This window comes from Procambarus clarkii, chromosome 10 (assembly GCF_040958095.1).
Source record: "Procambarus clarkii isolate CNS0578487 chromosome 10, FALCON_Pclarkii_2.0, whole genome shotgun sequence".
Taxonomy (NCBI): domain Eukaryota; kingdom Metazoa; phylum Arthropoda; class Malacostraca; order Decapoda; family Cambaridae; genus Procambarus; species Procambarus clarkii.
The window spans coordinates 37,750,195-37,773,627 of NC_091159.1; the positions used below are offsets into that span (position 1 = coordinate 37,750,195).

Genomic DNA, 23,433 nt, shown 5'->3' on the forward strand with positions numbered 1-23,433 from the left:
TTAGGGGGTGTCTAGAAGGTAAAGCATGTGTGTGCCGTATCTACATCTTGTGAGGTAACTGTCATAGCACGTCAACCAAAATTTGCCTATTTCATCATAGAAGTCATGCTGTGTCAAGGTTCCGGGGTCCAACTATAACACATCATTCATACGAGCGTAAAAAATTGGACAAACTGTCAGCTTCCACTCCTTTGTTTGGCAAGGACATGGGCCTCATAAACAATACTCATACTGCTCTCTAGCCATTAGCTTTGAAAGTCTCATTCTACTACATCCTGGATAATTATAGCATATAAACCTCTCTAACAAGACCCACGGGAAAAGGGTTTGTTCTTTGTCCCTCGTACTTTTTCCCTTCAAAATCTACGAGGCATCATTTCACACCTTGCCTTTCCTTTTTTCTCTAAAATATATGCCCTTCGTATATCTCACTAACCCTTACGCTGCTAAGCATAAGGGACCAGAAGGCATAAAATATTTGAATTATGTAAAAATTACTTTAAAATGTTAAACAAATCTCCAACTTATTGGCTTCAGTGTTGTGAAAGTTTTATAAAAATATTTTCAGAAAATGAGTTTAGACGAATTGTTTAAAAAGAAGAACGTTTCGTTGATAAGAACAGCTCCTATTAACTGGAACTGAGGAATACTGCAGTAACAAAGAGATGCAAGCACCTGTCCGACACACAAAAGAATAGTAGCAAGTAAACATAGCATATCCACAAAGTGGATATGCAGTGTGTGCCTTTATAGCATTGCTCAGTAATACATAATAAATAATAATGAATAGGTATTGTATTATGCTCTATTTTGTTATACAGTATGTCATACATTGCCCAATATTATGTTATTTTCACCAACGTAAAAAAAAAAAAAATATTGGAGCACGTATTTTTTTTCTTCCTTTGTTTATTACAGTATTTGATCTTGTTGTAACCTCTACATCTCGGAGAGTACATACCCGTCCATCCCTAACTATGTGAATGTGAAGATAGAATGAAATTGGTCAACAAATAAATCGGCCACACCTGGAAGAACCTGGGGGACTTCAATTTTTTTTCACATATTTCAAACTATTTTCTTTGTCCCTTTAGGTTGTTTTGATGATTAGGGACCACATTAGGGCTCTATCACTTATATAAGTACTGTACTGGTATATCTTAAATATGTCCTGTAAATCATTATAATTATCCATATATTTTGTTTTTTGTGGGGGTTATTTTTTCTTGACTTCATTTCAACACAAATTGACCTGCAACTTTCACATATTCGAGTACGAATGCCAAACAATGTTCATTAAAACATACAAGTAAATTAATGAATTAGAACTACTGTACCTCATTCATTGTTGATTACTTCAACTTCAATTAACTCTAAAACTAGAGTTTCAACTTTAGTTAGCATCAAAAAATCCAGTTTCTGACCAATTCTCACCATTTTTAGATATAGTGTTCACAGCTGTTTTACAAATCGCTATAGAATGGATTTTTCATAAATCCTAAACATTTGGAGTTATTTTTTTTTGTCTAATTTTGGTGCATAGTTCAAATGCCACACTGACAATTTTTTTTACAGTAAACTATACTGAAAACCTATATTCTAAATCTATGAAAATGAAGATCACATGCTATTCTGTGAGTATAACAACACCAAATGAACAAATGGTGATATTTTATATTATTGCAGCCGATTTCAAAATCTGAAGTTTTCAATATTAATTTTTAGAATTATTTTTTGTTTTCTTGTTTTTCAAGTTACGTTGGTGATCATTTAGATAAAGTTGGAGCGTTTGCTAGTAGATTATGCACAAAAAATTTGAAAGCGTTTGAGCAAGTTTCTGAAACTTGGTTACATGCCCAATCGCCTATGTATGAATTGCACAGTCACCAGTCACTGCGTAACTATAGTGCCTGGTTAATATAGTTACTGTATTCCTTTCTAGATTGTTTGGCAATGAATTGCTTAGAGCAAACAGGCATGAGACTTGAAACCTCACTCATTAATACATTACATTAATCAATTTAGCTGTAAGATAACCAATTGATAATAAAATCTAGTTATTAATCTTAAAAGCTAAATAAAATGTTATACTTGTTATAACCACAAAGAAAAATTCTGTACAGGGCAAACAAAAATAAAGTTGATTAATTTACACTTGCGGATACGGTATTTTTATGCACCACAGAATACCCACTTCCCCTTCACTCAACTGCCTAGTTTCACTCCTAGTTTCCTGCCTAGTTTTCACTCAACCAGCTTAACAATACAATAAGACACTAGCAACAAGTTAAATGATGATATTTGAAAAGCATGTTAGCAAAGCCCTTTTGTTTTTTTAACACTTTCGCTCTCCGTTAACGCCGCTGGCATTAGAAACTTTTCTAGAGTCCAATCCGGTGACGTGAGTGGCATCAACATTTTAAAATATTTGTTAAAAATTTAAATTTTATCCGATCATTCTGGGAGTGATTTTAAAATGAGTGCCTTTAGATTGAACACAATTTGATACCAAAATGAAAGATGTAACACGAAAATTGATGTCAGAACACTGGAAAGATTATAAATAATTTTTTGCATCCAAAATTTAAAATATTTGTTAAAATTTCATTTATTGTGCTATTATTATGGGACCAGTTTTAAAATGCACGCCTTTAGATTGTGAACAATTTGATACCAAAATGTAAGATGTAATACAAAAATTTATGTCAGAACATTGGAAAGATAAATAATTTTGTGATGATGAGCGTCCAAAATTAAAATGTTAAAATTCCAGTTATTGCTCTATTATTATGGGACTACTTTTAAAATATGTGCCTTTATATTGTGAACAATTTGATACCAAAATGAAAGACGTAACACGAAAATTGATGTTATAAAACTGAACGAGTATTCACATTAGGTTGCGGTGTGCCAATTGCCAATTGGTGCTTGTTCACGGGTAACTTTAAACTTTAGGCTTTGCTGTCGGGAGTCACGCCGGGCTTTTGGACATTATATGCATATACAGTATACCTGAAGGGAATTTAATTGCGAACACAATGATACCAAAACGAACAACATAGCAAGAGAATTAAGGTGAGAAAACTGAAATGAATATACACATTTCGGTGCTGCTGCGCACTCGCACTGCCGGGAGCACAACCTAAAAGTTTTTTGCACGCTCGCCCGGGGAACGATTAAAAAAAATTAAAAAAACCAGTGTTGAATGTAATGAAACGCCATTTTCTGGGCGAGTCCCGGAGGCTCCCCGGAGCTATCCAGGCTGATAGGGATAGTCCTAGCTTTTGGCATCAATCGATAAGGGTGGAGTTCTAGGCCTACTGGGGACCACGGCCAGAACTTGGGCCCCCTCAGAGAAGCACGAGGAGCAATGGCCCATAGAAATGTACATGTAATTTTGGAGCATTCTGTATCTGCCATCGACCGGGACAGGCACCCAGAAAGGTAAGCGCCCCCCAAAACAAACCCCTATTCTGGTAAAACCAACGAAAATAACGAAACAAATGGACAGAACTCCCCCAAGGGAAAACGAGCAAACAAGCATGATATCACACGAGCCGCGCCGCATGTCTGCACAACTTCCCCCTCCCTGGGAGGGAAAAGGGGGAGCCCCAGACCCTCGTGCTGGTGATCCACACCTCCAGTTCCGAGGCTGGATATCAAAATACGTGAAAACCGCCAACCGAAGGGAGGGAGGGTTGCCTAGGAGTCTCCGAAACTCGCCCAGAAAATAGCGTTTCATTACATTCGACACTGGTTTTCTGGGGGCAGCCCCTACGGCTCCCCGGAGCTACTTCACCAATGACTAAGGAAAAAAGAGGACTTACCTGGGAGGCGGTCGGTGCTCCATTCTCAACTCAAGTCAAGACAGGCTGCAGCCGCCGACCAAAAGCAACACAGGCCCAACTAAGCCCATGAACGTTGACGAGGTAGCGTATAGCCAGGAAAAACAAAAAGAAAAGAAAAACCTCGCAAGAGGACAACGTACCCAGAGGGAACAGAGCCGGCAGCTGTTATGGGTGAAAACTAGCTGCGCAGTACCCTGCGCAGAATTTTTACCAGTGTAAAAACTACCAATTACCCCAAGCCAAACAAGGGAGGAATCCCCCCGAACGCTTGGGGCGGTCAATCACCAAGCAGCGAAAGACCAACAGAGGTAGACCCAAGGTGATGTGTGGAAGGTAACCCCCCTAAGCCCCTAGGGTGGTACTTACAGGGCACTTAAGAAAGCAAGCCCTAAGCGCATGCAGCCCGAATACCCTGGAATATGTCTCCCAGCTCGCACACCACCGAAGAAAAGTACTGAACCCAGGCACAGCACAAAGAGAATCTGGAGCTGGAGTCACAACGACTTAGTCTTATCCCATCAGCCGAAGAACTGAAGGTGTGGATTGTCGGCCCGAGGGTCTGGGGATCCCCCTAGCACCTCCTGGGGAGAGGGGAGCTGCGCAGACATGCGACTCGTGTGACGTCATACTTGTTTGCTCGTTTTTTCTTGGGGAAGTTCTGTCCATTTGTTTCGTTATTTTAGTTGCTTTTACCAGAATAGGGGTTTGTTTTGGGGCGCTTACCTTTCTGGGTGCCTGTCCCAGTCAATGGCAGATATAGAATGCTCCAAAATTACATGTGCATTTCTATGGGCCATTGCTCCTCGTGCCTCTCTGAGGGGGGCCAGGTTCTGGCCATGGTCCCTAGTAGGTCTAGAACTCTACTCACATTGACCGATGCCAAAAGTTAGGACTATCCGTATCAGTCTGGATAGCTCCGAGGAGCCATAGGGGCTCCCCCCAGAAATCAAAAGAAATCGAAAACAAAAACAAATTATTATTTTTATAGCAGTATAAGCAGTATTATACTGTATTATAAGCAATATTTTATTTTTATGGCAGTATAAAGTTAACAAGGAAACGAAAGAAGTACAAGACCACAACTGTGAAGAGAGATACATACAACAAAACGATATTGTTTACATTTATTGAATAATTTTTTATATTTTTTTTTACTAGGACATTGTATGGTATTTATAGTTAAATCTTCGAAACACCCAGAACAAAGAAAAAGAATCTAGTACAATGCAATCATTGTACTAGATGCACAATGCAATCCCCATATTTCATTATAAACAATTGAAACAAAATGGCACTATACAAGCAGATAGTAATTGGTACCAATTTGAGAACCACTTCCCTAAACCTATCAATGTGTGCAACCCTGAAGGTAATATCCAGTATGTGGAGCTCACCATACACACTGATGCATTATTTTCTGGACCAAAAGAAATTGCAATTTTAAAACTTATTCAAGATACGCTCTCTGCATTACCAAAACTTTTCTGTTTAGCCCCATCACTGTCGAATTACAGCTCACCCTGGCATCCCCACGCTGCCACATGGTTCACTAGTACAGTATTAAACAAAAGGCAAGTCTTCTCGTACAATTGTAGACCCTTTTTTCCTTTTTTGTCCGATTGCAAATTCGATTGTAGAGCATCAAAATTGAAATCAGACAACAATTAACAAACCCTTCCAGGGCACAAATCATACATGTATGATTTCGGCCTAGCTGATTAAAGAGCGCATATCATATATGTATGTTTTAGAGCACTGCGCAAGATTTAAAAGTCCCGCAGCTACACAGGGTTCACAGCGACTTTCTCAGGGCTCCAGTAAACACAGGCATTTTTTTTTTTATTAAATCGTGGGTACCATTCCCCAAATGTGAAGTCCTCAGTAACCAAGGCTGGTGCATACAGCACGAGCTAACACCACTGCTATTCAGCTTGTGACCACAGCATCGCTTAAAAATTATGACAGTATACATGTAACTGCTATTATTTTGTGAGAGTATTACAGAAGAGCCTGACTGATAAAGCCTACAATGTTCTAATATCGGTGAATACAATGCTCTTCGGGATGTTCGCAGGGTCAGGCAGGCAGCCACACCACTGTCACTGTATGGTCCATCTAACCATCTTGGAATGACTGTTCATGTTCCTTTATAAAATACATGTGGAAAATTCATTTACAGGATTTAGTGACCAGGATTTGGAAAATAGTAGCATTGTGCCAAGATTAATGATGACCTTAGTAGGCTGAGAGGAGGATTCTTACTTGTGCACAGTAAATGGGCACCACCCCCGATACCTCAGGCCTCCCATAAACGGCTGTCAACATTAAAATGAATCGTGGGCTCCTGCATTTTCACAGGTAGATCTTAGCATATATACAGCAACCATGAGGAACACGCATGCCTCCAACTCTTGGCTCTATGTGGTTCGTGCCACAGCATCACTCACAGACAAGCAAAATCCCAAGAAACTACTATCAATGTCTGATTCTTGTAAAGTAGATGATCCTGTCAAGGCAAAGACTGTACACAACACTCAGATTTTTTTTACATCCCTTTATATTGACCTATATAAATCCCTTTAGAGAATTCTATTGTGAACAATTTGATACCAAAATGAACGACGGAACACGAATATTGACGTGAGCAAACTGAAGAGAGAATACTGTACAAATTATTATAGTGGGGGGTGTGTGCTCACGGGAAATGCCAGACCCACCTTGAGATGGGCTGGGGCGAAGATGCTGGGTGGCTCAGTGTTAAATGCTCAACAAAAATTAACATTTATAGAGGACCCCCCCCCCCCATGCAATTTTCATGGAGCAAAATATCTGGCATGATTCCCCTAGAATTTTTTGTGATTACAATATATTTTCTGAGAGACCCATACATTTGTTTCAGTGCTCCTAATAATAAATTTTCTGGGAGGGACAGGGGGGAGGGGACCAAAGAGAGGAATTCTTAATAATACCCTTTTTTGAGAGAAGGGAGGGGGGAAGGATGAGGGGAGAGATGAAGAGGGTGGACTTAGGGGATGAGGGAATCAAAGGGGAGGTGGGGTGAAGGGTGGGGAAGGAAAAGGGAAAGGGGAAAAGAGGAAAGGGGAAAAGAGGAAAGGGGAAAAGAGGAAAGGGGAAAAGAGGAAAGGGGAAAAGAGGAAAGGGGAAAAGAGGAAAGGGGAAAAGAGGAAAGGGGAAAAGAGGAAAGGGGAGAGGAAGAGGGGGGAGGGGAGAAGAGATCCGACTGCAGCTGGATAACCCCTTCTATAAGTAAATTAAAATATCTATGCTGGAGGTGGGTGGGAAAGGGTAAGGGTAGGGATGAAAAGGCAGCAGAGGGTGAGGGGCAGAATACATTGGGGCAGGAAAGGGGGGAGGGAACAGGGGGGGAGGAAACAGGAGGGGGGAGAGGAAAGATTGGGGCATGGGGAGGGGGAAGGGCAGGAAAGGTTGGAGCACAGGGGGAGGGGGGGGGGGGGGGGGGGGCATTTAGTAACATATCTGCACCATTTCTAGTTTAATGATGTGTGTTCTTGAAATATGGGCACCATGCAACTGTTACATATCCCAATTTTTGTCTCACATGTCAGGGACAATTTCACTAGTATTTCACCATCCATGTATTTAAAAGTGATTAAGAAATTTGAAAGTGAAGCAGAGGCTCCACCCACAATGCTCTGCATGTGCTTCTCTGGTCACAGTTTATGATTCAAACCACCCAAACATCTCCAGTTCAAGTTCTTTAGCATCTGCTCACATAGTCTGTAGGTTGTGTGGCCTATTTTCTCTTATTCCACATTACATAATGTGGAATTTATTCACATTGAATTCCATCTACCATGCATTGCTCCATTCACTAATCTTGTTCAGGTTATCTTGAAGGGCATGGCAGTCAAAGTTTTCTTGTATTTTACCCATTAACTTAGTATCATCAGAAAACATGTTCACATAATGGACTATCCGTTCTATCATTTATATAGACACTGAACATTACTGCTAAGAGTATGGAACCATATGGTATTCCATAAGTAACTTTTCTCCAGTCTGATACATTGCCTCTTATTACCGCTCTTATTTTTCTGTCAACTAACAAAATTTCAACCATTTCAGAAGTCTGCCTGTAACCCCTCTAGCATATTCTAGCTTCCAGAACATCATCTAATGTTGGACTGTCAAAAGCTTTTTTCTATGTCCTCATAGATGCAGTCAACTAAACCATCTCTTTCTGGTATGATCTCTGGCTCTATATCTATGGTCTCTATATCTGTGTCCATGTGTCTGTGTGAGTGGGCGAGGCACAGCGAGTAAATTTTCACCTACAATGTTTCCTTTCTTATCACTAAAAACTACTTTTAAAATGACTGCCTTTCTTTTCTTGTAAATAGAATATTTACTCCTACACTTTCTGTAGTTTCATTAATCTATCTCCTACTCTCTCCACCAGAAACAAACATCTACCACATGAACCACTATTATTCTTCACAACCACCTTTTTCTCTTAATTACATTACATGCAGCAGGTGCTTCCACTCACTTTCGTTTTTTACGACATTCATCATATGCTTTTTAAACTCTATTCCGAGAAAGATACCTCAGTGTCTCCATGTGATCCTTTTCAATGCCCTGGTCTTTAACAACACTAATTCTTTCAGCTTACTTTCATATTTATATTTCTTCCTCTCATCTTCTGACTTGTTCCAACCTACATAACTTGAAACAAATTTTGGCGGTTTCATTTTTCCCGGGTTCTAATTTTACTAACATGACGGTGATCTGAACACAGAAACATTACCGCTCGCTACATTATTTTCCATTTGCTACATTATTTGTAGCAAATGATACAAATAATAGCTACATTTTTGTAGCTATTATTTGCTACAATAATGCCTTGCTACATTATTTTCCATTTCAACACCTATTTGGAAAATGTTATTAAAGACTGCTCATGTATGCATTTATGAATTAGCTGTATTTATAATCAGAATTAGCTGTATCAAAGAGCAAAATCGTTTATGCTCTTCACAAAACTTGTTAAGAAAAAGAGGAAGTGCCTTTTTCTGCCTTTAAACTCCACCCTTCTACATCAGTTGCTTCTTGTTTCCCCACGTTCCATTCATGTTCCTCATCACATTAACCATTCTTCCTTTATCTAACCTTAAAAACAATTACGATGCAACCCAGAATTTTTTCAGCTCTTTACCATGCTTTTTCTTCTTGTTGGCCAGTACTGGATTTACAAAGGTGCCAATGGCGCCACGGCGCCGGGCCCACACTCGGAAGGGGCCCATAACGACCTAAAAAATATTTTTCAAAGTACACACTTCATAATACATTTCAATAGTGTATGAATATATTAGGAATTTAAGGTAATATACCATTTTAGAGTAAACTATTCAAATGGTGAGTGTGTATAACACTATTCAAATGGTGAGTGTGTATAACTTTTACTTGTTTTCCAAAAAATTGGACCCCAAAAATATTATTCTGGACCAATTGCTGGCTGGTGCAATTACACACTTGGCCATCCATACTCCAATTCTATACATGATTAATAGAATTAAAAAACTTACACCCATAAACTTGACAACACAAGTGCCAACCCCCTCTTTTTAACTCCCTTTGTACTCCTTCAGACCCTACCATATCAACCCTTTACCTAAACTCTCCCACATTATTCATTTTTTTTTACCCCAAAAAAGTAATGACAGAAAATGTGATCTTTGCTTGTCCTCAGTCAATGTATTGAGAGATGTTACGTATTTCAAGTCTTAGCATGCAGACAAAACATTAATCAATGAGCTTTACATCTCACATACTGCAATGATGAATTGGTCACGACAGACTGCTGGGCATGACCAGTATTTACAGTTTCCAGGTCAAAAAAGGTTACACCGTGAAAGTACAATAAGTGAATGAAAATCACAATGTGAACATCAACTCGTGTCAATGTAACTCACAGTGTTGAACATCTAAAATCAGTTTGGTGGCAATTTGGACACCAAAACTGCTCTGAAACACATTTTTGTCTGACATGGTGGTTTTATTGCCATGTCAGATTATAAATGGAGCTACACGGGAAATCCAGAAACCTCTCTTTGATTTAGAAGATTTTAAAATCATTAATTAATACTGGTAAGGTATGGATACCGATGAACTTTTGACAATTTTAAATACACTAAATCTATCAACATTAACTCAAGTGAATCAGATTTTTTGTCTTAATTTTTAATAACTATTTCAGATCCACACCTGAAATTCCATCTACCAGGGCAGGGAATGCATGTTTTAACATGCCTCACATTCCAAACACTCAATAACGCCTGAATGCTGAATCACTATGACAACAAATTATAATATAATTGCTTTAGCTTTAAGCAGTATTCAATTCCTTAAAATAAAATAAAAACATAATTTCCAATAATCAAGATAATATCTAGGTTAACACAAGAATTAACAAAAATTTAATTACGAAATTGTTGGAGAAAAAACTCCAGTTTAATCTGAATAAAAAAAAACAGCGTTGAATGTAATAAAATGCCATTTTCTGGGCGAGACCCAGAGGCTCCCTGAAGCTATCCAGGCTGATATGTATATTATTAGATTTTGGCATCAGTTTAAATGGAGTTCTAGGCCTACCGGGGCCTCAAGCCAGAACCTGCTCCCTCAGAGAGGCACGAGGCACAATGGCCTATAGAAGTGCACATGTGTTTGGAGCATTCTATGTCTGACATCGACCGGGCCAGGCACCCAGAAAGGTAAGCGCGCCTTGAAACAAACCCCTATTCTGGTCAAAACTACTACTGAAACTAACGAGTGGACAGAACTCCCAATTGAAAAACAAGCAAACGTGCACATCACACTTGCAATGCTGTTTATCTACGCACTTCCCCCCTGACTGGGAGGGGAAGGGGGAGCCCCAGACCCCTCGTGTCGGCTATCCATCCACCTGTCAGTTCAAGGTTGAATGTCAAAACCCGTGAAAAAAAACGCCGACCGGGGAGCCTCCAGGTCTTGCTGGATACTAAATTTTCTGTTGAAGAGGACCCAAAGAGTAACAGTCAACCATATAAAATCGAGTCCAAGCGTAGTTAAAAGCTCTGTACCTCAGGGTACAGTCCTTGCACCACTGCTTTTCCTTATTCTCATATCAGATATAGACAAAAATAACAGCCGAGTAACATTCTGGGAGCATCGCTAGTGGATTATGTCCCGAGTTGTGTATGCAGTAGAAGATTAGTTCTAGTGTAGGGGTGAGGCAGCGTCACTCCGAGCCACCCTACACCCGTATTCAGAGAAAAGAACTAGGAATTTTCCCTATATGCAAAATCCAGACCTCTCCCAGTATCTAGGGGGCTATGACTGGAGAAAGAAGATTAGTGTGGCGTATTACCCATGATAAAAGTCGCGGAACACCAACACATGTTTACACCGTCCATAAACAAAACGATCACCCTCGGGCCATGCTCAGGACGCATGAGGTCCAAGCTGGCTCCTCCCTTCTGTCGGGGAGGGTGCCTACAAGGTTTATTTAATGATTATTATTAATGACTAGGTAGATTAATGAGATAAGATGTGATTATAAAATAATTAGATATAGTATTGAAAGATGATAAGTAGTACGGAAGAGTACCAACGAGTCCTATACAGGACTGGAGACAAGCCTCACCGGAAATCGACAGATGTGTCAATAACCTTTAATTATCGAAGTTCTTCTTTAACCTTCGAGATCCTTGATAATCAAGCACAAAATCACGGAGGCTCAAATGGGCCCAACGGCATACGTAACCAATGGACATGCAAGATCCCAATATGATTCAAACACTATTGTGACATGAAGTAGAATACATGTCCTAGATAAGAATGCTGAGAAAGTTGTTAAAATTACCCACAGGAAGGACAGAACCAACGGATCCAAAGGGACATAGAACTGAACCTGGGGTGGGAACAACACCCAAACCAACTCGCACGTAGAGGGGGGGGGGGGGGGGAAGGGGAAACCCCTACTCCATGTTACAGTAAGCTCCACTCAGGAGGGGGAGGGAGGAAAACCCAGGCAAGGTCCAATGGGGCCCAAGGCCCCCAAGTCAGTCCCCCCTCATCCCCAGGAACCTCCACACCAAGACCCGAGTGCCGAATCGTCCTCCAAAGCCCCAGCCTAAAAAAAGAAAAAGACGGGGCAACCGTAAAAACACTGAGGAAGGGGGCCCACTGGTCAGACCCATACGCAACAGCTGGAGGAACCGACTCGAATGCCTCTGTCGCCACCATGGAAGGGGCAACCCCCGAAACTGCCAGTCTCAGAATACTTTAAACCCCACCCCGACCCCGAAGCCCTCAGATGCTTCGGAGCCAGAAGCAAGGGATAGGGGAAGGGAACCAGAAGGAACAACAGCAGGGAAAGAATGAGGGGGAGCGGACCGAACCAAGATCGAAGTGCCCCCCCCCCCCCCAAGTCTGGGTCCCTATAAGCAAAGTGGGGCAGCCTCGGGACATCTGGGGTAGCAATCAACCTAGCACGATGCAGCAACCTAAACCTAGCATGCAATGCCTGAGCCGCCTGCACCTGGATAATGTCAATAGTAGATCGGGTGAATGGAGACACAAACAAGCAACAATCGCAGGACTCTGGGTCAAAGGCGTTACTGACCGAACAGGCAGCATGACGAAGGCGATAACAATGAGCGCCACCCTGAGACAAGGGGTCAGAGCAGCCCTCAAACTCATACGACGCGAGAGAGGACCCAGGGGTAACATCCACTGGACCCCCTTGCGCCCCCGCGGGGTTTCCCTGGGGCCCTTAGACTTATCACTAAGGGTAAGCCCAGGCTGGGTACTGCTAACTGGCGCCCAAGTCTACCAATCAATCTACCAACTGAACCCCTGGGATGTGTCCACTCACTGGGAGCAAAGCAGAGGTAGCACCGAACACAGGAGGCCAAGACCCTAAAATAACAGGAAAGGGGGCAGGGAAACAAGAGCAGACCCCTCCCCTCCCCACCAGGCATAAACAAAATTGAAAAGAAAAACCCAAGAAGACAACATACCCAGAAGGAACAGAGCTGGTTGCTGTAATAGATTAAAACTAGCTATGCAGCACCCCATACCCCTACCAGTGCAAAAACTACCACTTACCCTAAGGTAAACAAGGGAGGAGGAACCCCCCCCCCCCCCAACACTTCCAGGTGGTCAATTACAGAGCTGCAAAAGATTGACAGAAAAAGACTCAAAGGTGACTTGTGGAAGATTACACCAAGCCCCAAGGGTGGTTACCTTACCTTGAGGTTACCTTGGAGGTGCTTCCGGGGCTTAGCGTCCCCGCGGCCCGGTTGTCGACCAGGCCTCCTGGTTGCCGGACTGATCAACCAGGCTGTTGGATACGGCTGCTCGCAGCCTGACGTATGAGTCACAGCCTGGTTGATCAGGTATCCTTTGGAGGTGCTTACCCAGTTCTCTCTTGAACACTGTGAGGGGAGTGCCAGTTATGCCCCTTATGTGTAGTGTAGCGGAAACGTGTTGAACAGTCTCGGGCCTCTGATGTTGATAGAGTTCTCTCTCAGCGTACCTGTTGCACCTCTGCTTTTCAACGGGGGTATTCTGCACATCCTGCCATGTCTTCTGGTCTCGTGTGGTGTTATTTCTGAGTGCAAGTTTGGGACCAGCCCCTTTAATATTTTCCACGTGTAAATTATTATGTATCTCTCTACTTACTTACTTACTACTTACTGTGGTACTTACAGGGCACTCAGGGAAGGGAACCATAAGCACATGCAGCCCGAGTAACTGTGAATATTACTCCCAGCTCACACGCCACCGTAAGAGCAGTACTGGACAAAAGGCACAGCACAACAGAGAGAATCAGGAGCTGGAGCCACACAACCGAGCCTCATCACATCAGCTGAGAACTGACAGGTGGATAGCTGGCGCGAGGGGTCTGGGGCTCCACCTTCCCCCTCCCGGGATACGGGGAGCTGCGCAGACAAGCGGCGCGGCAAGTGTGACGTCATGCTCGTTTTTCAACTGGGGGAGTTCTGTCCACTCGTTAGTTTTCGGTGGTAGTTTTAACCAGAATAGGGGTTTGTTTTGAGGCGCTTATCTTTCTGGGTGCCCAGCCCGGTTGATGGCGACATAGAATGGTTCAAACATATGTGCACTTCTATAGGCCATTGCTCCTCGTGCCTCTCTGAGGGGGCCAGGTTCTGGCCATGGTCCCCGGTAGGTCTAGAACTCCATTCACACTGACTGATGCCAAAGTCTAATAATATACATATCAGCCTGGATAGCTTCGGGGAGCCGAAGGGGCTACCCTCAGAAAAATTATTTATCTTGAGTTTACAGATGTGGGGCCCCATGTAATGAACATAATTTAGCTAATGTCCTGGTGTACCAACCCACTTACGTTTTATGTCTGTAACAGTACGGATGTAGTTTTTGGTAGTTAAAACAAATTCATTGTATAGGACCCACTCCGGCTTATGGTCGAGACAAGTGGATGGATGGAGCTGTACCACCTGGTTATCCTTGATAGTCATGTAGTGTCCAGTACGCTCCAGGTGAGCAATCTGTAAACAATAACTATATTTAGTGAAGGGGCAAAACAATATGTTTTGCAAATTTGAGAACTGATAATTACATCTAACAAACATCATGACCTTAGCCTGAAAACCTCCCACAACACATAATAACTTGTTTATTCTCCCTTACAAACCTTAAAAATTAAAAAAAAAAAAAAAAAATCTAAACTTAGACATTCAATAACTTATATTTCTAACCATGTGGAAGACTGGAGTCCAAAATGTGTTGCTCAAGAGCAAAGCTCGTGTTGAAAAGCAATCTACCAAAATATATAATTTTTTTTCGTTTAATGACTAATTATGTGCTTACTAATTATACCTTGCTGTTAAAAAACAAAAACTACTTATATCAATGTAAATCATAAACTAGACCAGTTGGCCTTTAATCCATTGTAGACATTTGGTCTACTAGTGCGCCATCTAAAAAGATGAATACTTACATCCTTTTAGAATTTATATACATTAGTACTGGTATTTGGACACATAAGTGAGAATTGCTTTAATAAACTACATATGCCACTCAATTCATTTTATTACATCCAATAATTTATTATTTTTGTCAGATCCCTAAACCCCCTTGCCATCGGACCTCTTAGCCCCCATCCTATCAAGTCCATAATGTCTTCCCCCCCCCCCCCAACCTTTTCAGACCCCTACCTTTCCCCAGTGGCCATTTATTTTTATCTTCACTATGCTACATAGGCCTTTAACCACTGCACTTACTACTGTACTTGACCGACCAAGAGGTTCGGCACCAATCCTTTCCTCTGTGCTATCCTAAATCCTTATCCTCACATCCCTTCCATCCAACGGCTATATAGCCATAAAGGTTTAGCATTTTCTCCTGGTAATTACCTTACCTACCTTGACCTACACATGTTACAATTTAATAGTACTGTACAGCTCAAAATTGGCACTGCCAGAGGATGTCCTTAAACCCCCACAATAAGGTGAGTTGAGGTGCCATCCTGCTAACAGTTTCATTGTGGAAAGTGTCTGCAGCTGCCTGGCTGAAAGAATCCAGGTACTGTACCTAGAAAAAAAAAAGTTTCCAGAACCTGTTATGTTTGTCCAGATCCCTTGAAAGTCAAAACAGGAGTTTCGGAGACAGTAGATGCATTGTCTCCAATGACAAATGAAAATGTCGCCACTTCTGTTCAACGCCCCAAAATATTGCTATTGTATGGCATGTTTTAAATAAAAAAGAAAAATGCAGTCTAGATAATGCAGTATCTTATCCTCAGAGTGCGATTGTAGTCATTTTTTGATCTAGGAAATAGTGGTTACCGCCCTTTGATAATTATCTTCGTTATTGCAGTTTAAATATTGATGTTTATAATATGATTATAGTAGCTCTTATGGATGTAACCAAGACCCATAACAAAATTTTGCTATTATTTTTGTAACTGCCTACTATACAAATTAAGATATTATTAAATGGCAATTTGGTCTTTCCAACCAGTGTGCAAATAATGGGATTGCAAAGACATTACCATTAAGCTGTGCCAGAAACAGATTTACATGAAATATAGGTGTACATTTTACATGTAGGCTTATGTATACTATTAAATCACCATTTTTGTTAATTATGTATACATGAATCAAATTATTTAACACAATACACTCAGTAAACTAATGAGCAACAAAATTAAAAACCCATCCAAGTTGAACATAAAGGGTTCTCAGCCTTCAACACTTCAATCAGCAAATATGCATTTGGTATCCCCACACATTGATCCCTCCACCATGCTACTGTCTAATCCTCACAAAACCAGATATATATTTTTGTTGGCTTTTTGTCTGTTTCCCCTCCAACTTTTGCATGCAAATCTGTCATTCTGTAATTTTATTTTTTCATTTTTTGCACAGAAGTGAGGTGAAAATAAGATGACTGCAGGACCCATTGAAAAGTCTGGTGGGGAAGATTTGAAGGCGTAGGAATAACAGTGCCTTCAGTATACTTCCACCTCTATTTTCGAACTTTTTAGTAACTTCTAGTTATTATTGTTTAATAGTATCTGTATAATACTAATGTCATAGTAAAGCATGCTTTAAAATTTAAACACATTCTGAGTCAGCCTGAAAATCTTTTGGGAAAAGCACACAGGCTGGTGTATTGCCATATTCACCTTGCCATAACCTGTTTATATAGATATATTAGATAGCGAACCTGTTTACTTTTATGAGCTTAAGCAAAACAAAAACTGAATTTTGGTTGTATATTGTTTAAATAATATTGTTTTACTATAATTTTTCAATCTTGGAATCAGATTAGGTTGCCGGTTAACCTGGACACGACCTGACAGGAAGGTCAGGTGACTGTTTAGCTGGATGAATCCCAGACAGGCAAGGTTAGGTCATTAATTTGGTTATTGACCTTAGTATTCCAATAAAACAAAAACACAAACTTCTTTTGGATTCAGCTGTTCATATTTTGTATACACAGCATTCAGTACCTCAAAGTATTTTTAAGAACTGTACTATTATTGAAAGTTATGTCAAGTGCCTGGTTCACTCCTAGACCCCATCCTTCAAGCAATCTTGTACAAAAAAAATTCTAGCCTTTTCGATGCCCATGAATTATGTGTAAGTACTGGGTTTAATTAACCCCTAAACCTCAATCACAGTACAAGTAATGAAATCCATTCACTGCAATTAGTTTGTTATTTACAACAGCATTTACCTGCATGAAGAACCCAGATACCAGAGCCTTTCGAATATTCATATAGTAGTCACGGGAATTGAAGTCGGTGGAAGTTCGCTTCAGACTGAAACGGTCCATAATACGAGATAATTGTTGACGAACATTGTCTGCAGACTTGAGGGAACGGTAGTTGACAAAGTTGTCGTAACACCACTGCACATCCTCCATATCTGTTGATATATAATTGATAATTTAAAATTAAACCTTAAATTTACAAAAGATTCAAATAATTAAAATAAGTACTATGTCAAATGACTCATTCAATGTATTGATTTACAAGTGAACAAAAAAAACTTAAGCAATAACAGAAACCATTCACATAAGATTTTTAATAAATTATTTAACTTCCAAAAGATCTTAATATTGCACCAGATAGCCAGTATTATTTTTTAGATAGAAATAATTGTGAAAGTTAATGCCTGAGCAAATTTTCTCCTGTACAGAACCATATTGGACTCTGTCCCCCTATCTGAACAATTTTCAGTGATATTAACACGGGTGTATTTTCCTACTAAGTATTTAATACAACAAAGCATTTTAAATGTTCAGTTTGTTATTCCTGCCTCAGTGTAGAAGCTGTTTTACATATTACCCAAATTTTAAATTCTACTTAATTAATGTTTTTCAATAATATTCACACATTACTCACTCTGTTTGAAGGCATGGTAGACGTTCAGCAGCGTGAGGTGGTCCCCATCTATGTGTGCGAATCTCATCTTGGCCTCGTCTGCAGCCTTCTTGGCCTCATTAGGGCGAACAAAGCACTGGGGTACTGTAGCGAGAATTGGGAAACCGACCCGGCCCCACCACAGCCGCGCATGACGGCGGGAGAGGGAGGGTACGGCCCAAACATTAAGCCTCACCCTCCTCACAAGGCGAAGGGCACCGCCCCTCCTGGCTTGCTCAACACTTTACTTCAGCCACCTAGGGGAGCTACACCAGATTAGAACCACAGCCTCCAACCTTCCCACCACAAACATTCCTACTGGGCCATCAAACTCAACGAGTTTGTAGGGAGAAAAAGATGCCAAAATTCTTGATGGGGCATCTTCAAGCTTCTTACAAGTCAATTTTTCAGACTAACAAATTTACCCTGAGAGGAACGATGGATGGATGTGGTTCCAACACAGCGCTGCTCATTTTAACAACACTCGCATATCAAGTGTTGTTGGTGTCACTTGGTGTACATCATATCCAGCACCTCTAAATCTGATACTCAAAATCTGATACTCAAGGCCTCCTCAAAATTGATAAAACTGCCATGTTGAAAAATGAATTTTGTCATTCTGAAAACCAGTCTACTCTCACAAAGTCACGTACCCCAAGGAATAAATAGACAATGGAGTACGGACTTACAAATGGCTATTTTCCAATTTGAAAAGAAGATTTAAATTGATTTATTTCTTTAAACTAAAACCAAAATGAAACCTACTTTCTAAAATTAGGCCACTAGCTCCAACAAGTCATGAATGGTTTACCTTTCGTAACTAACCTGATAGCATAGCAGTGATGGACAAGATCTCATTAGAGCAGTTGAAATCGCAGGAAGCTATCACCATTTTAGCTAGTTGAGGATCCAATGGAAACTCTGCCATAATTGCTCCTAGCTCTGTCAGGTTACCTGTATAAGTATCAACAATAGTAAGTTTAAAGGAAAATGATGTCTGTAATTAGATGAACTACAGCACACTCAGCTCAGACTAGATACAGTATATCAATTTGAAATAAAATGACAGATGTACTCAAATGTGCAGTTACACAAGTTCAGCACTGTATCACATATCAGGCTGAGCCAACAATTTTTTAACTAAGTATATTGCTCCACTGCCAAATATAAAACTATAATGTATTTCAATTTCAGTCTATAATGTCTCTAAAACAATAATGTCTAGAATGTATTTCAGTTTTGCTTTTTACACGTTATAAAAAAAAAATTTAAAAATAAAATTCAAGAATTTTTTTTAATTATACAGTATTTCCCCATCTATGCCAAGAGAACTTCAAGAGAACAATTTGACAATTTGAAAACGTTCCTAACCTGTATGATAAACAATTCCCTCCTCACTTGTTACTCTTGTAACATGCATAGCAGTCGACATTTGCACTGGGTAATAATATGTGTAGGGAATATGGCAATTTATTTATACAAAAAAAAATTGAATGAAATGAAAAGCCATTTTCTGGGTGAACCCCGTAGGCTCCCTGGAGCTATCAGGCTAATGTGTGATATATTAGACCAGGACATTAGTCCATGGAGTTCGACCTACCAGGGACCACGAGCCAGAACCTGGCCCCCTCAGAAAGGGTGCAGGGAGCAATAGCCCTGAAAAAAACCTGTGGTTGGGGGTTTTTTCCTTATCTGCCAGTGACCGAAGTTAGGCACCTAGAAAGGTAGGGATAACAAAAACCCCACATGGTAAGAAAACTACAAAGAAAAACCGAACAGAGAGCGGAACTCTCTCCAATCCCAAGAAAACGAGCAAACAAGCAAACGTCACACCCACTGCTGTGCCGTTTATCTGCGCAGCCCTCCTCTTCTCGCGCCGGCTATCCAGCACTCCAGTTTCGAAGTTAAGCATCAAACAACATGAAAAACCGCCGACCGGAGAGAGAGAAGGTTGCCAGGGAGCCTCCGGAGCTCACCCGCAAAATGGTGCCGCACCATGGTGCAAGCCTAATGGAAGGACCCCATCGCCTCTGGCCGGCCTGGTTCACAAAAGCCCCAGCCAAGAGACAACGCGTCCGAGAACACACTGAGCGAGGGCTCCAGGAGGTGCCAAAGCACTGAACTCTGAAAACCCAAAGAGGAAGCCGGTGACATAGCAACTGACGCAAGGACCCTTGAGAACGAATCCAGCGATCGTGAAAGAAACAGAGGAGGTATCCCCGAAGGAACCCAACCCAGCAAGTAAACCAGCACGGCCAAGTTCAAACTCCCACACAACTGCTCGAGCAACCGCCGAGTGACCCGGGAAACTGCCAAAGGTGAGACCACAGCCTCTGCAACATCTCCAGAGGAAGAAACATAGAAATGGTACGAGAGTCCCAACCAAGATCCAGCCATGTCCAAACAAGTTCCATCTGGTTCAAGGAACCAGATGGGACTTCCTCCAGTTCACCAGGAACCTGAACCCGGGGAGCTGGGAAAGAACCACACTCCTGGCGAGCAGACAAGAGGACCAGCTGGGAGCCCACACCAGCCAGTTGTTGAGGAAGGCCACGACTAGGACCCGAACCCCTAACAGACGAAGACGGGTCACCACGACCCGGGTAAGACGCATGAATACACGAGGTGACAAATCAAAAGGAAGGCAATGAAAGCGGTAAGCTTGACGCACCACCAGGAAACCTAGCCAGTTCCTGAAACCCAGATGAATAGGGATGTGCCAATACGCATCCTTGATGTCCAGGGACACCATCCAAGCACTCGGCTCTAAAAGAAGTCGGACCCGAGAGTGATCAACCGATATGAGGAGCAAGGAATCCCGGGGTTCAGACTGGACAAGTCCAAAATGAACCACAAATCTGCACAGTCCCGTTTCAGCACTGGGAATAGGCGAGAAACCCACCTGAGGGACGAGTCATTTCGACAATGACCAAGTGCATCCACTCCATGATGACCTGACGAAGCACAGGGAAAGAAGCCTGCCACAAACCCCCCCAAAGGAGCCACCGCCCAACACCACCACAAGCCAGATGATATGACCGAAAACAAACAAATCGTGGGACCAAGCGTAAACAGAGTGAGCCTCCCCCCTTCCCCATCGCCCCATCAACAGGGCGAACCACGAAAGGGCCGATGCCCCTTACGAGAAGCCGGCCGATGAACAGAGGGATCATCACACCGAACAGACGACGCTGGGTCCAAAGGCAACGTTGGCTCAGATGCTGGCACCAACGGCCCACCTCGACCAGCGGAACCTCAAGCCCTGGCATGATCCTTCCATGAAGACCGAGAATGGCCTGGAGAAGCAACAAATGCAACAGAAGCTCAGGCAAATGTCTGAGCTGTCGAGGACAGCACACCAGACGAAGGCCCGGCACCCAACGCCTCCACATTCTCCTCAAGCCAGGTCGAAGACAGCAAGTCAAATACTCACGGGCACACACATCCTCAGCAACCATGGACGCCAAAAGAATAGGAACCTGCCCGTGCAGCTGCACGAGGCCAACATCTTGAGAAAGCACAGGGGCGAACAACCCAGCATTAAGGTGCTCCAACTCATTTCCCAGGTAAACTTGCAGAACAGTAGACGTTTCTCGCTACTCAAGTGAGCGGGACCGACAGAACCCATGCCATACCCCCAACAAAAAGAATGGGCAGTCTGCCACCCAGGAAGACTCCAGAACATCCAAATGCACCCAATACGGGAAAGAAGAACTGGTCTCAAATAAGGATGGATCCATCACGGAGGCGGAATCAGAGTCTCGCAGGAGATGCGCAGCAAGAGCCTCCCGAACCTCCCAAAAGGAAAATACAAGAGGCAAAAAACCTCTGGAAGGACAGGGCTGAGGAACCCAAAGGAGCCCGGAACCGAACTAGAGAGGAGCCGACCTCAAATCATACTCCTACAGGGAAGAGGGGTAACAAAACCCCTCCCCCTTGTAACAACAAGCCCTGCAAAGAGGGCACTAACACCCAAACGGGGTCAAAGGAGCCTAACAAGGGAGATCAAAACACTGAAATCCTTGTGACATGTACAATCACAGGGGGGCCTAGCAGAGGGCAACCAAAGTAACAGAAGTGGAACTATAGCCACACTAGGAAGACCCCCCACCAGGCAAGGAAAAAAAAAATGCAAAAGTTCAACGTCCCCCCATGGAAACAGGAACCGGCCGCCACATAGGTAGGTAGGCTGCACAACACCTTGATGCCCCAACCAGCACAATACCACTCCCTACCCAAGGCCAAGCAAGGGCCACGAAATCCCAGCTGGCCCCAAAGGCGGGGTAAATACCAAGCATCAAAAACCCCTACGGAAATGGTTTCCTGAACGCACCAGGGAAGGGAACCCTAATATGCAAGGGCTATATTCACAGGGCACCTAGGGAAGGATGTCTCTAAGCACATACAGCTTCAGCACTGATGAGGACACCTGGCCACCACACAACAACACTGCAGAGGTCGCCACGAAGGCAAAACACCGCCTATGGAAATCGAGGCCAGAGAAGACGTCTGCCCTCCAGACCACATTGGCTAACAAACTGGAGTGCTGGATAGCTGGGCGGGGATGGGAGGGAAGGAGGGCTGCGCAGACGAGTGGCGTGGCAGTGGAGTGTGACGTACGTTTGTTTGCATTTTTCCTTGGGAGTGGAGCTAGTTCTGCCTCCATTTAGGTTTTTCTTTGTACTTTTCTTACCATGTGGGGTTTGTTTTGTTATGCCTTCCTTTCTGGGTGCCTAACCTTGGTCGATGGCAGATAATGGCCCTAGAAAACACCCTGGGATTGGGGGTTTTGCAGGGCCATTGCTTCCTGTAACCTCTCTGAGGTCAGGTTCTTGCTCGTGGTCCCCAGTAGATCGGACTCCATAGACTAATGCCCTGGTCTAATATATTACACATTAGCCTGATAGCTCCAGGGAAGCCGAAAGGGTTTCCCCACAGATAATGTATTTGTTATAACAAGGTCACTGGTGTTGAGTAAATAGAACAAATTCCTAGCATTTTGCCCAAAGGTCGCAAGACCTACCCTGGGGCAAGACCCGCCCTGCCGGCAGGACCCTCCCTTGGTCACGACCCTCCCTTGGGCAGGATTGCATAACCTGTTCTAGAGTACAATCACAGGACCCATCCAAGGGCACAATCACAGGACCCATCCAAGGGCACAATCACAGGACCAGCCATAGGGCACAATCACAGGACCAGCCATAGGGCACAATCACAGGACTCACCCTAGACCAGGATATTTACGTGAATGTGCGTGTGTATGTACATTAATTCAGTAATCTAATACTCACCATCATCATCAAGAGCTGCTAGGTAGTTCAAGAGCTCCAATGCCCTCATCAGTGTCTCGGGGGCTGGGGGATCCATAAAATCGAAATGAACTAAATCATCAATGCCCAACTTCTTCAGCTGCAGGACCACAGACCCAAGGTTGGACCTCAAAATCTCAGGGTATGTGTTGTCCTGTAAAATACATCAACCAGTCATAAAAATATAATGTAACACCTTTCTTTGCTAGTACGGCAGTTTAAAATAAATCCAATACTGTATGGAATGTCACAATAAGTAATCCTGAATGTTCTCTCACCAACAAGCTATTAAACAACCCCTCACATTAACACGCTACTCAAGCCACAAACATGTTAC

General features: G+C 42.5%; 1 protein-coding gene across 2 annotated transcripts in view; it reads right to left on the reverse strand.

The window, feature by feature from the left end:
- Dhx15 (DEAH-box helicase 15) overlaps nt 1-23,433 on the reverse strand; it is a 45,540-nt gene that overhangs the window by 1,852 nt on the left and 20,255 nt on the right. The window contains exons 8-13 of one of the 2 annotated variants that reach the window (XM_045725785.2): nt 23,079-23,250; nt 18,613-18,741; nt 17,770-17,892; nt 17,100-17,290; nt 14,242-14,404; nt 9,046-9,139 (exon numbers count right to left, since the gene is read on the reverse strand). In XM_045725785.2, coding sequence (XP_045581741.1) covers nt 9,046-9,139; nt 14,242-14,404; nt 17,100-17,290; nt 17,770-17,892; nt 18,613-18,741; nt 23,079-23,250 — 872 coding nt within the window. The remainder of the gene's footprint in view (nt 1-9,045; nt 9,140-14,241; nt 14,405-17,099; nt 17,291-17,769; nt 17,893-18,612; nt 18,742-23,078; nt 23,251-23,433) is intronic. The other variant, XM_045725775.2, reaches the window with a different exon arrangement.